This window comes from Herpailurus yagouaroundi, unplaced genomic scaffold, assembly GCF_014898765.1.
Source record: "Herpailurus yagouaroundi ecotype Mexico unplaced genomic scaffold, PumYag 184, whole genome shotgun sequence".
NCBI lineage: Eukaryota > Metazoa > Chordata > Mammalia > Carnivora > Felidae > Herpailurus > Herpailurus yagouaroundi.
The window spans coordinates 37,348,170-37,362,684 of NW_024412415.1; the positions used below are offsets into that span (position 1 = coordinate 37,348,170).

The 14,515-nt window shown below is 41.4% G+C and overlaps 1 protein-coding gene across 8 annotated transcripts in view; it reads left to right on the forward strand.

Moving 5' to 3' along the window:
* The first annotated feature begins 619 nt into the window (after positions 1-619).
* Positions 620-14,515, forward strand: part of NEO1 (neogenin 1) — a 242,602-nt gene continuing 228,706 nt past the window's right edge. For 3 of the 8 annotated variants that reach the window (XM_040493205.1, XM_040493206.1, XM_040493209.1), the window contains exon 1: positions 630-1,001. In XM_040493205.1, the coding sequence (XP_040349139.1) occupies positions 875-1,001 (127 nt within the window). In that variant the 5' untranslated portion in view covers positions 630-874. Of the gene's footprint in view, positions 1,002-14,515 lie in introns of all 8 variants that reach the window. The other 5 variants (XM_040493204.1, XM_040493207.1, XM_040493211.1 and 2 more) reach the window with 4 other exon arrangements.

The window sequence follows — 14,515 nt, forward strand, 5'->3', positions numbered from 1 at the left end:
CCCGCGCCGACCCTCTGTGCACCCAGGTTTCCTCCCGGAGGCCATTCGGTTTCCTCTGAGGCCCTATATAGAGGCCCTGGGCCCAGGCTGAGGAGAGCTGCACGCCCGCTCCGGCCTCCCGGACAAGTCTAGGCTCGGAGCGCGTCTCGCCCCAGGTCTCCGCAGCCCGAGGCGTCAGGGGAGGTGAGAGAGGGGGATTGCTCCCCGGGGCAAGGAGAAGGCGGCGGGGGCGCGCGGGGACGAGGGGCTGCGGCGTGCCGGCGGCCACAGGGAGGAGGAGGAGGATCCGCTTCTCCGGGGTTTCCCTGACGCCAGCAGCAGCTCCCGGCGCGCGCGCCCCGCGACAGTCCGCGGCTCCGGGCAGGGAAGGGGGAAGGGAGCGGGCCCGCCGCCGCGGCCGGCGAGGCGGCAGCCGGGATTGGAGCAGGGGCGGGCCGCTCGCGGAGCCGAGGGGGTGCGGGCGAGAGAGGCGCGCGCTTGCGCGTGCGCGGGTGTGCGCGCCCGGGGCCCCCGCCCCCCACCCCCGCCGCCCGCGGTCTCCGCCCCCCTCGCGCTGGTGTGTGGAGTCGGAGTCGGCGGCGGGTGGCGGCGCCTGGAACCTGGAGACCGAGACCCCCCCCCCCCCGGGGCCGGAATGTACGGACTCCCCCTTCTCTGCTCTCCTCCCCTCTCCGCCCCCCTGCAGGAGGGAGGCGCCCCCGAGTCTCCCCTCCCGCGAGAGGGGCCGCGCAGGCCGGGCCGGGCGGAACAGCGGCGGCGGCGGCCGCGGGAGCCGAGCCTGCAACGAGGGACCGGCTGAAGCGCGCGGGAGGGAAGGAGGCGAGGGCTCCGCGGCGCTGGCGCCGCCGCCGCTGCCGCCGCTCGCGGGGCAGAGATGGCGGCGGAGCGGGGAGCCCGGCGACTCCTCGGCACCTCCTCCTTCTGGCTCTGCTGCCTGCTGCTGCTCGGGCGCCCGGCGCCCGCCGCGGCCGCCAGGAGCGGCTCCCCGCCGCAGTCACCAGGTAAGCGGGGGCGCGGAACCTAGAGGAACGGGGTAGGGGCGGGGGCGCGGCACCCGCACCGGCGGCTGCGGTGTTTTTGTTTAGGATCCTGGAGGAAACGTGCAGGAACTTCTCCGCCGAGGCTCAGGTTGCCAAAGAGAAAGGGGGTCGCGCGGGGCGGAGAGTGAAGTGGGCGGGCGGGGGCGCCGCCGGGGGAGGGGCGGCCGCGGGGGCGCGTCGGGGGCTCCCGGGTCTAGTTCTGCGCTTTGTACCCGGAGGCAGGTTCACCCCTCGCCTCCCTCCCCTCCCCCAGGCTCATCCCACTTGTAAGAGTGGGACATTCTTGTGCTCACACAAGCACCAGTAGAGGCCACTACACACCTCATTAAATAAACAATCGCACGGCCAATTCATTAATTTTCAGGAAAGGAAGGGGGAGGGGGGGGCTTGAACTCCACATTCCCTGGCCAGGGATTTCCCAGCTGAAGTCCCAGGGAAGCGCTGGCTGATCTCGAGGGACTCCTCGTGCGGGGATTGTAGCCCCGAGGCTGCGGAAGAGAGGGTGTCAGAGGGGCACAATTGCCTCCTCACAACCCCTGTTGTTGACTTAACTATGAGGGCGCCTTGGAGAACCGCTCCAACTGATTATATCTGTTAGTGTTTCCGTTATGAGATGCCTCTTCTTTCCTGGGGGTTACGAGGATATTTACAGCCTGGTGATTGCTCTTAACCCAGGGAATTGTCTAAACACTGGATTTTAAGTACTTTATGTTTCCAAGTGGCAATATATATATTTAGCCTGAAAAGCCTTTTTCAGGTGTTATTTTTAAATATCATTGATTATTGAAATTACCTGCATCCCTGTTTATTTAAGGGAGCGAATGGACCAAACGCCAAGCCTGCCTGTAAGACCTCACAGCATAATACGTTGAGAAGAAGCGGGACACACGCAGCAGTTGAAGGGCAAATTAGCATATAATCTGTTTAAATTGTTTGACCAAGGTGGTATATCACAAAACTTGACAAAACTCTCACCTACTAGTATGATATCTGAACTATTTGCATTTGAAAGTCATCTGATGGGGAAAGTGGCAGCTTCTAATCGCTGAACCTTTACTTGTTTTTCCTATTCATAGTGAATAGGGTTTAAAATCACGCTGCAAATGTAACTTTACTGATAAACTTTCTTTTGATTTTCTTGCAGAATATTATTAGCTCATGGCTTTTGTCAGTGCTAAAGCTTTAACTGTGAATACCAATGGGCGTTATCTAAACAGCAGTATAAATAACTGTTTTAGTATCAAACTTGCACTTGCACATTCAGCCTGTACCTAGTTCAGAATACACATTTTGGGCCTGAACTGTAGGTAACTGATCCAACCTTTCTATTCTTGGGGATGGGCAAGTAACATGTAACTATTTTGGAAGACAAATTCCTTCTTGCTCTTAATTTATATGTAGTTCATATTATGTATGTGTTAGGTAATTGGTGGAGTTTGTTTAGAATTTTGTCAGTAATTTTGAAAGTAAAGTGCTAATAATTCTATCAGGTTAATGAAAGTAATGTAAGCAGTCTGTTAGAAGTGGTTGAAATGTCTATTTCAACATTGATTCAACTGATGAGCTTTTATTTTGTGCTGAGGAGGTGCGGGCATTGCTTAAAATGTGTGTCCTACCTTCCTGGAGCTTTGAGTCAGGTGAGTGGGTGGGAAGGATAGTCATTAAAGTGCTGATTATGTAATTAAGTAATTGTGATTAACACTAGAAAGGAGAAGAAGAGTGTTTGAGAAAGTGTATACTGCAGGGACCTAACCTATTGGGGTGTCAGAGTATCTGAGAAGTGAGATCTGAAGGGTGAGTAGGACTGGAGGCTGGGAGGCTCGCAACTAGTTAGTGATATAGTGGCAACTAGAACACAGATCTGATTCTTTTTTTTTTTTCTTCAGTGTTTATTTATTTATTTTTGAGAGAGAAAGAGCACAAGCAGAGGAGAGGCAGAGAGGGAGACACAGAATCCAAAGCAGATTCCAGGCTCTGAGCTGTTAGCACAGAGCCTGATGTGGGGCTCGAACTCACGAACTGTGAGATCATGATTTGAGTTGAGTCTGATGCTTAAATGACTGAGCCACCCAGGCGCCCCAGTACACAGATCGGATTCTTGGTTCAGAGTGCTTTTCCCAAGCCACCTTGCCTCATTTCAAAAGTGAAAGGAATAACGGCAATAAGGAGGGGCTGGTCAGTTCTGTCATACGCTGTGGAGAGATCAAAGGAATTGAAAACTGAGTAAGTGGCAACTGAAACAAGTGGTCAGTAAATCACATGTCATTTGTCAGTGGTTTTAATTTTTTTATTTTTGGAGAGGGGTAGACTCAGAAACCTTTTTGTAGGGGATTACAGTGAGTAGGTGGTAGGGGATGGAGGTATTTGGTAGAAAAAGGAGAAAATTATAGAGCGTGGGACAACAGGATAAATGGAGTGGCTTTCCAGTCTAGGGTACACGTTGAGGAGGACAGAGAAGGGGAGGAACTGGTGATAGAAAATGGTCAGCTGTAGTGGAGGGTTAGAAATGATTAGGCATTTAGGCACACTATTTTAGGAAGGAAGGAAGGGGAGATTTGATGGGTAGGGACCTAAGGAAAGACATCAGGGCAGAGCAGCCTGCCTGAGCAGTGCAAGTCTTCTCTAATCAGAGTGAGGGTTAAGGAACGGCCATTCCGTAGAATTGAGATGCTAGAATGGGGAAAGTTAGGAAGTCAGCTCAGCTAAAATCAGTTTGAATATAAAGTAGACTAGATCAGCTATTTCCACACTTTGTCCAGCAACTTTCTGTATGCCAAGAGCAGAATTAGTGAAGTTTTAATCCAGTATTGGTTGCTTATGAGTTAGTTGAAACACGTAGAAACCTTTTAAAAAAACTTTTATTAGGGTAGTCCAGTATTCCATTCCTTGGTCAGAATGCAAAGAAGTATTTGATGCAGTGCCACAATGGTGGTGAGGTTAGCCTTGACCTAGACATCAGAGGTTTTCTGTAGAGGTCCTGTAGCCTAATTGCTCACTTAAGGGAAGAATCCTCTTGTCAGCATCTTGCATAGATGACTCTGTATGCACTGTTTACTTGGTGATGTGATTCATTACCACACAAGGTGGTCTATTCCTGTTTTGAATAACTTCTGTTAGTAAAACTTTGCTTTATGCAGTACATTTAACTTTAATTTTCACCCTTCCCACCCTTCTTGATTTTTCCCCCCTTTTCTCTGGCCTATTTTGACATCACCCTATCTCTAATTCATCCCTTACTTTTGTGATCAGTTGTTATTCAAGTTTTTCTTTCTCTCCCTCATTAAATTTGGGTATCAAAGTTGATCTCATTCTGCTTGTCTTCACTTGCTACCTGTAAGCTAATGACTCTCCTAGACCACTTTTCTTTATGTACGACTCAGTAGCTTCACTGAATAGGCACCTTACATCATACGATACGGAAGGTAAAACTCATTTTTGTTCCTCTTCTCTCCTCCTTCCTTCATCCCCTTTCTCTAGACAATAACAAACCAGTTCGTGGCCCAGGGTTCTCACATTTTTGAATGATTGCATGGACTTGTCTTCCTGTGTTACCTGTCTTGGGCATCTCTGTTTGCCATTCACCTAAGTTGAGGTCTAGAAGTCATCCTGGACCCTCCCATGTCCCTCATTCCTATAGCCAATACTTCCATTTGATTTTTACCTCCTAGATCTTTCTTGAATCTGAATCTTTTCCTCATCATCTCCACTGAGACTAACAATAGTGGTCTTATAATTAATCTCTTTATCTCCACTGTTACCCTCCAGACATCTGTCCTCCAGCTGGAATGAGTTTTCTTATGTCCTTTTCTGAGCTTGCCACGCTCCTACTTATAGTCTCTTATTAGTGTTCCACAGCTTGAGTGTTAGAGTCTAAACTCCTTGGCCTGGAGATTGTGAAGGCCCTTTGTGTTTTTTACCACAGGCCTCTCCCATCCTCCAGTTTAAAGCCTCGCCTGTTGGCACCTGTAATGTGTACCTGGTGTTCTGCCACCTCAGATTTACTGCAGGGCTTCATGTTCCCATGCCTTTGACATGCTGTCCTTTCTTCTTGTTAACGCCACTTCCCACCTTGTCTACTTCTGAAGTTCCTATTCATCATTCCGTGAATTTTTCTCTACCATCCCACTGCCCAAAGAGAGGTAGAGTCCTCATTCTCTGTGTTCCCATGGCTTTTGAGTACTTTTTGTCTTGTGGTATTTTCTTGTCTCCTCCAGTAGTCTGAACCTCTTGAGGTTTGGGACTTCTCTTATTTACCTTTTGTGTAGCTAGTGTAGCATAAGCATCTGGCAGAGGGGGTAACCAGTAAATGTTTGTTGAATGAATGTTGAATTGCCTTTGTTTCTACCCCTTAGGGCCATATAGCACAACTGGTTTCTTTATATGATGGCCTTTCATGTGTCTAATCACAACATTTGTGTGTAAGAATGTCACTTTCCCCTCCTTCTCCTTTCTTTTTTTTTTTGAAAAATTTTTAATGTTTATTTTTGAGAGAGAGAGAGAGACAGAGTGCGACTGGGGGAGGGACAGAGAGAGAGGGAGACATGGAATCCGAAGCAGGCTCTAGGCTCCAGGCTGTCAGCACAGAGCTGGATGCGGGGCTCGAACTCATGAACCGTGAAATCATGACCTGAGCTGAAGTTGGACGCTTAACCAACTGAGCCACCCAGAAGCCCCTCCCCCCCCTCCTTTCTAAATTAATTGTCCTTTATTCCTTCAGCCACTCTTCACATTACCTAGTTGTCTGCCCCTTTGTGAGTTTGGTCATCCTCTTGATATGCTATGGTTTTAGCATTTATTACCTTTGTCATCTTTGGGAAGATCAGTGATTTTACTGAGTCTTCTGTAAATAGAGACTGATGCTTGCCTAACAGGATGAGGCATAAAAGAGTGTAGATTTCCAGGAGGAATGTTCAGAGGAGATAAGAAATGTGGCTATTCTTAGCAGACTGTATGAAAACTAGTATGTGATATGGGATAGAGAAAAAAGACTTAGGGTATGAGGCAGAGGATTTGGGATATGACTCCTGGTTCCATGCTTTTTGTATCTGATGGGGGCTATAGGCAGGCAAGAATAATACCTTGCTTATGTAACTGGATTCTCAGAAAAATGAAATGTGAAACTGCTTACAAACTGTAAAGTACTGTATCTTTGTGGGATGGTTTTAATATTTCTTTATGAACTTTTTAAAATGGTAATTCTGTTAAATTTTTGAAAGTGTAGATTTTTTTTCTGTTGGCTTAATTGATCATTGTTGGTTTCTTTATAAGTTTTCTCTACATTAATAACAAATATTGGGATAATGTTAATCTCATTACATGTGGAGGCTTTGGGCTCTATTTAATAGTCTTTTCCCAAACATTGTATTTTATTAGTGATTTTTGTGTGGTTGGGAGGTATTTACCGTGTCATCGGTAGGTATTTTGGCTTCTAGGTGAAATCACATCAGTAACAGGAGAACAGAAGAAATGACCATAGATAAGATCAGATTGACCAGATTAGCTACTTGAGGTTAGGAAAAATCTAGTGTTTATGATTTTAAAACATTGACTTTGCCATGGACCACAAGCCAGTGAAAGATATTACAATATAACCCAAATTTTCGATTCATTGAGAATGAAAAGAGTTTTTTGATTAAAATTTTTTGGATATAGAGACAAAGGTCATTTAGAACCACTGGTGTAATCTTGGTATATTTCTTTCTCGTTTCTGTTAATATGGCACATCATTGTTACATTATAATCATAGTATATGTACAACTTTATATGTAGATGTTCTCCCTTAATGGTTATGCCAGCCAGGTTTTGGTTGCTACATTATCTTTAATTAATTAATATTTTTAATTTTTGTTTATTTCTGAGACAGCGTGAGTGTGGGAGGTGCAGAGAGAGAGTGGGGTGACAGAGGATCTGAAGAGGGCTTTGTGCTGATAGTAGAGAGCCTGCTGTGGGACTTAAACTCACCAACCGTGAGATCATGACCTGAGCTGAAGTCAGACCCTCAACTGACCGAGCCACTTAGGCTCCCCTTAAATAATTTTATTTAAAAAAATTTATTTTAAGAATAATTAAATATATGTTTGAAGTAAAACAACATAGAATTAAAGTATCACTTCTACCAACAAATCCCGTTTTTACCCATAAATAACCACTTTATTTTTTCTCCTACATTTACATATGTATGTGTAGTTTTATTTTTTACACGTAAGCAGGATCATACTACCTATTGCTTTCCAACTTCATTTTGTTAAATAAGTGTATTCATTTTTTAAGTTTATTTTGAGAGAGAGAGGGAGAGAGCATGTGTGTGCACACGCATGATTGGGGGAGGGGCAGAGAGAGAGAATCCCAAGCAGGCTCCACACTGTCAGCGCAGAGCCTGATGTGGGGTTTGATCTCATGAAAGATGAAGTCATGACCTGAGCCAAAATCAAGAGTCAGATGCGTAACCGACTGAGCCATCCAGGTACCCTGATTTTTTTTTTTTTAATTTAACAATGTGTTGGAAATCTTTCCAGTATGTATAGATTTTCCTGTAGCCATTATTGAAAATGTCTGTATAATATTCCAGTGAATGAATATGACATTAATAGTGACCAATAAAAGTGATATTTATTGAACACTCACTGAACTATAGGCATTTTGCCAAACTCTTTTACATGCATTTGATTCTTTATGCCACTTTGTAAGGCAGATGGTAATATCCAGCCATTCTACAAATGTGAAGAAGTTGGCATTTGAATCCAGGTCTTGTCAGCTCCAAAGCTATGCTCTTTATTATACTGCATACCTCTGCTGGTATTCTCCTGTTATGGATGTTGAAGTTGTTTTTAGAATTGTGCTATAATAAAGAATGCTGTCATGGACATCTTCCTGCCTGTGGTCTTTTGTTTTATATTTTGGAGCCCCACAAATGGGGTTATTGGTGAAAAGATAATTTTTGTGTGTATATGAGAGTCAAGGTTGCATTTTTTATAGAAGAGCAATGATATCATTAATAATAATATCATTTACTAGGACTTGTACAACTTTTGCAAGACAGTTTCACCTCTGATTTGAACTTTGAGTACTTAAGGCCATTATTTTAAAATGCAGGTCCTATAGCTTTTCTGTTTCATCTGTTAACTGCAGGGGTTAATTACCAAATTAATAGGTAATCTCAAAGGTCCTTTCTACCTTCAAGTTTCTATAACTCTGAAGTCTATAAAATTGAGTGGTGGATATCTAAATGACCTCTATTTAGTTCTTGTGCTTGAACACTGATCATTTCTGTTCTTGGATGCAAGAATTAACCTTTTGTCATTCTTTAGAGGTCGTGTTATTGTACATTTTTTTTTTCTGGTATGAAGTTGGATATGATTGGAGAAATCTTTTAAGTTGCTTGTAAAGGATTGTGTGTGATTTTGTGTAAAAATGGATTTATTGGTGATTTCAAGAAATGAAGATTTAAGTGTTAAGAAATTGTGAGATATTTTAAGTTGCAGTGTTACTTGCAACATTAGATGCTTATTCTTAGGCTTATAAGTGATACAAAGTAAATTGCCAAGGTTATAGATCTGACTGAAACCAGCCGATTTTGATTCCTCCTTTGGATTCCCTTATGTAAAGAAAGGGGAGAGAGAGGAATGGATGTTTTATATTGTAGACATTAGTACTTAAATTCTTCTTGAAAGGAGTTGGTAGTTGGCAATCTGAAAATCAGATGTGTGGCTTTTTTGCTTCTTAAAAAGAACCATGAAGGGGTGCATGGGTGGCTCAGTCGGTTAAGCCGACTTTGGGCTCAGGTCATGATCTTGCAGTTCATGGGTTCCAGCCTTGCATTGGGCTCTGTGCTGACAGCTCAGAGTATGGAGCCTACTTCAGATTCTGTGTCTCTCTCTCTGCTCCTACCCTGCTTGCACTCTGTATCTCTCTCTCTTTCAAAAATAAATACACATAAAAAAACTTTAAAAGATGAACCATGAAAATAAGCCCTTTAAAATTATTTTATAGCAAGAATTTTTATTTTTTAAAGTTTGTTTATTTTGAGAGACAGAGATAGCATGAGTTGGGGAGGGGCAGAGAAGGAGGGGGGAACAGAGAGAGAGAGAGCGAGAGAGAGAGAGAGAGAGAGAGAGAAAGAGAGAATCCCAAGTAGCACAGAGCCCAATGTGGGGCTTGAACCCACGAAACCATGAGATCATGACCTGAGCCGAAACCAAGAGTCAGATACATAACTGACTGAGCACCCAGGCACCCCTAGAACAAGAATTTTTAAATTTAATTTTCTAGACAGACAGTTTTTCTGTAGCCAAAACTAAAAATTTAGGTAATTTTGGCTAGTTGCAAATATTATATTGATGGCTAATTATGCTCTGTAGAGATACTAAGGTGAATTGTACTAATGGTTTCTTTCCTTAGGAAGCCTTAGTCTAATAGCAGAGATAAGACATACTCAGAGATAATAGATAACTTAATTTGGAGGGAGAAAGTGTCATTACTGCTGTAGGTGGAAGTACAAATTCTGGAATCACGTATTACTGTTAATCAAGTAATAGTGCTACTTTTCTCGTAATTTTGGTTCTATAGCGTTAGAGTAGTCCTAACTTAGTTTTACCAAGTCGGTAGACTAGAATTCTCAGAGGGGTTATTTTTCATTTCCTCTAAGTGTTATGGTTACTGGAATGTTTGAATATATGAGAAATCTAATAGTGAGCTGTCTGGGGGTGCAGCTACTTCCATGACCTCAGGAATCCCGAGATTGATTATACTGGTTTTCAGGATTTATTATTGGTCAGTAATAGCCAGTAAAACTTGGTGATAAGTCCTGGGCAGAGGGAATTTTTAACATGATACTACATGGAAATTGGATACAGAATATTTGTTTTTCAGCTGTAGAGTAAGTGAATTAAAGAAATCACTTAGATATATTTATATTTATATACATATATACATTATATGTTTATATACATACAGACCTTATATACATAAGGTATAGTTAAGTTGGTAGCATTATAATGTACAAATTTAGGGACAGAATAACAAATTATGTTTTATTGATAACCTTTTATTCATAGCATAACTTTTAATGTAACATTAAAATTTTTGTAAAATTTAAGGAATTTTTTTGCTGGTTATTGAATGTGTTACAAGTTTGAGGTGGGGTTATTGTGTTATTTTTTTAGTATTTTAATTTATTTTTTGAGAGAGCAGAGTATAAGCAGGGGAGGGGCAGAGAGAGAGGGACAGAGGCTCTGAAGCAGGCTCTGTGTTGACAGGCTGCTAGCAGTGAGCCTGACGTGGGGCTTGAACTCACGAACTGTGAGATCATGACCTGAGCCAAAGTCAGACACTCAACCAACTGAGCCACCCAGGCGCCCCAGGGTTATTGTGTTAAATTGATGTAGTGTTACCTTAAGTATCCAAGGGATTGTGGGTATGCTTCTTACGGCAATAACCCCTTTATTAATAATCTACCTCACCTACATAGAATTCAACCAACATGTACCCTTACCTCTAGAATATAACTGAAGATTAGGGAGTAAAAGAAATAATTTTCAAAGTCTGTGCAACGAAGTAGGTAAGTTTCTCAGAATCCCAAAGGTCCTTGTTTAGAGCCTATTTACCTTAAATTCACGTGCAGCTCTAACAGATTGTACTGTCTGATTTCTAATTCCATTGCTGATCAAAAGTGGGTAGAAGCTATCTTGGGAATGCCCCTTAACAACAGCAAGTTGTGTCCTTTGTAAGGAGGAAGATGCAAAATAAGATTATAAATGAGACCTCCCCTAAACAGAAATAATTGTCTCAGCTATGTTATGGAAAGTTTCTTACCCTGTCACCGCTAATGGATTTTGCCTGCCCCTTGCTCTTTCTTTTCCCCTCACACTATACGTAGTTGCTGACTGGGAGATATATCTTCCCTTAGAAATCTCTGGAGTCTGAAACAAACAAACAAAAAAACAAAAAGAAAAAAGAAATTTCTGGAGTCTCATCTCATCTCAAACTAATATGGGCTGGGTTGACCCCTGAGGCGGGAGAACAGGAAATGTGCGTAGGAAGAGGTGAGGCGGCAGGGCAGGGTTCCTGCTCTGCTGGTCCCTGCCCCTCTGGCTGTGGAACTTATCTTTACTAGCAGCATCTCTAACCCTTGTTGCTAAAATATGTATTGAATACGTATATGAATTTTTAATTTTTATGTAAAATAAAAAGAGAAATTATACACTTCAACCTTTTCCCCAGGGATCATCACTCTTGATAGCTATGGACTTTCTGTTTTATATGTACAATTATCTTAACTATATAATATTTATATAATTAATATATATATATATAAACTAACAAGTTGGGTTGTGCTGTGCATACTGTCTTCCAGCTTGCTTTAAGGACATCTTTCCGTGTGAGTACATGTAAATTTATCACACCTGTTTTGATAGCCGTATGGTATTTTTATAGATTTTTAAAAATTTATTTAGCCAGTTTCATTTTGATGCTCCCCATTTTTTTATTGTGAACATATTCAGTGAACTCATTTGTACAAATGTCTTTGTGCATATGTTCAAATGTATTATAGAAAAAGTCTGTAGTTGTGACATTGTAGGGTAAAAGAGCACATGTGTTAAAATGTTTGATAGTTATTTTCCAAATTTTTCTCTGAAAGACTGACTTATTCTCCTGTCAGCAGCAAGTGAGACAGTGCTTGTTTCCCCACACATTTGCCAGCATACTAGTTATTTTCAGACTTATTAGTCTTGCCAGTTCGATCGGTGAAGAAGGTATTATCTCTTTAAATTTTATATCTTAAAATTGTTAATGGGGACGCCTGGGTGTCTCAGTCGGTTAAGCCTCCAGTTCTTAATTTTGGCTCAGGTTGTGATCTCACGGTTCCTGGGATTGAATCCTGTGTTGGGCTGTCAGTACAGAGCCTCCTTGGGATTCTCTCTCTCCCTTTCTCTCTGCCCCTCCCACTTTCTCTCTCAAAATAAATACATAAACTTAAAAAAATTGCTAATGGAGTTGAGCATCTTTTCAGATTTTTATTCATGGTTTGTTTCTGAGAATTGTCTATTCAGGTTTTTTGTTCATATTCCTATATTATTTCTTGAATCATAGGTTCACTTATAAACATAAATTAAACAATACATAATTAAGAATGGGAACAATTTAAAATTTTATAATTGTTAAAACTCTCATGGTTGCTTGCAGTTTTCAACTTAATGAAGAAGTGAACTGAGAAATCAAGTCAGTCTGCTTATCTGACTTCTGCTGACCACTGCTCATGTTCACTTAATATGGTTTCGTAAGCTCTCAAACTATTCTATTTTGAAGGGAAATAAGTTAAATATTTTATTCATTGATTTGAGTGAAAAATAGGAATTGAAACAGATCCAATACCTCTTTTAAGACAGGACGAGCAATTTTGGTTCACAGTGAGTAAGTTCAGTTAATCAAATACTTGAATGTCAGTTTGGCTCAAGGTACTAAGTGGTTTCAAGTGGAAAATGGATTAAGAATGTAGCAGGAGAGACAAGTTCGAGGGACAGGGTATGATTTCCATTTTGGACACCTTGAGCCAGAGGTGCCAACAGAACATCTCTGTAAAGATATTACAGAATTAGGCTCAAGTGAGAAACATGACTAGACCCCTGGCTAGAAATGTAGGTTCAGGGGGCAACTGGGGATGGCTCAGGTTGGTTGTCCAACTTCAGCTCAGGTCATGAGCTCCTGGTTTGTGAGTTTGAGCCCCACATTGGGCTCTGTGCTGACAGTGAGGAGCCTGCTTGGGATTCTCTCTCTCTCGCTCCTCCCTCCCCACCTTCAAAATAGATAGATAAACTTAAAGAAATGTAGGTTCAGGAATTATATGGATAGAGCTTCAAGTCATGAAGCTAGATCATATCACTGAGGAAGGAAAAAGAAAACAGAGGGCAAAAAGACTTGAGCATAGTTGGGTGTCCAAAGGAAGGGAAATATTACCCCGTCTACAGAAGAAAAGGACTTAGAGTCAGAGATATGCAACATAATAAAGTTCATTTCACCTGTGGATATCTTATTCACAAACATCTGTATGACTAAATGGGACAGTGCAAAAGTAATATTGGTTCTTTTCCCTACTTGCATGGCATAGCCTGGGTTAGAGTGCTAGGCAAGGAGAGGGGAGGCTTCCAAACACCATTCTGAACAACTTTAAATTAAAAAAAAAAAAATATATATATATATATATGTGTGTATGTTTATATGTATATATATTCACTTACCATCCTGCTGGACTGAGGTAAAAGGTGAATGAGTAAATCTATGTATGTGCTTAGAACAGAACCTAGTTTATCTTGATCATTCATTAAATGTAAACCACTGTTATTGTTGTTTTTATTTTATAAACTGGATGGAGAGCCTAGCTAAAAATACGTGAAAATTAGATAGTGCTTATGTAATTTGTTCTGTATTTTTACTTGATGGCTGTATATATAATTAGATTGTTAAATGAGGGTGTATATGTTGAGGACAAGGATTTGTTTAGTTTGGAGTATTTGGTTAAAATCTTAGAGGAGGTAGGACTTGACTTGGTTTTGAAGGCTTTTTAGATGGGTAAGTTTTTTTGGCAAGGGGGATGAAGTAAAGCACAATAGGGGTCAAGGCAGAGTCAAGGCAAAACCAGTTGAAATGTTCTTGATCAGTAAACTATTTCTTGAAAGGTTCATTTTCTTTTTATTTTAAAGTTTATCATTTGTTATGAAGTGGAGAGGTGATTTCTCACCTGCTAAGAAGGTCGTAGGCCAGATAATCTTGTAAAGATTGTGATGCTAAAAAAGAAGCTGGAGACAGTGTTTATTGCAATTTAACACCTGAAAATTAACCTTATCATTACATACCTGCTTTTTAAGACTTTGTTTATCTCCTGGTAGATGTTATAGGCATCTTTTATGAAACATTGATTTGTCTGAAGTTTATTCAAAGTTACAAAAATAAGCTTCAGGATAATGTGTATTGTGAAGTTCTGAGAAGTTAATTTTTTCCACTTTTGAAGAAATGTTTGTTTTTAAAACATTTTTGTGGAAGCTTTGTAGGGGAGTGAACTTCTTTCTTCAGAGTAGCTGTAGTTAAGTAGAGATTTTGCAGCTTCAGAATTAGTTTTATTTGTCAGTCATTAAAATTTGTGGGTAAGAAGTATCCGATAACATTGTGGTAATAACTTGGTAGTCAGTTCCATTTTGTGCACATTTAAGTTTTAAAATTTGCCTCTGCATATGCACGACAACTTGATCTTGATATCAGATTCCTGTGTCATAGTCTTTTTCTTTCAAAACTCCCTGAACAGTTCTTTTCCTCCTCTCTACATTTAATGTTGTACATAGTATTAATATCTACTAGATCTCTTTAATTTTTTAATCTGTATATTTGTAGAATTTTTTTAGTGTGTGGACTTTGAGATCTAGAAATTTCACCAGGCTCTGACTAGGTGGGAGTTTATTAATTGGTTTTTTTTTTCAACCTGGTAC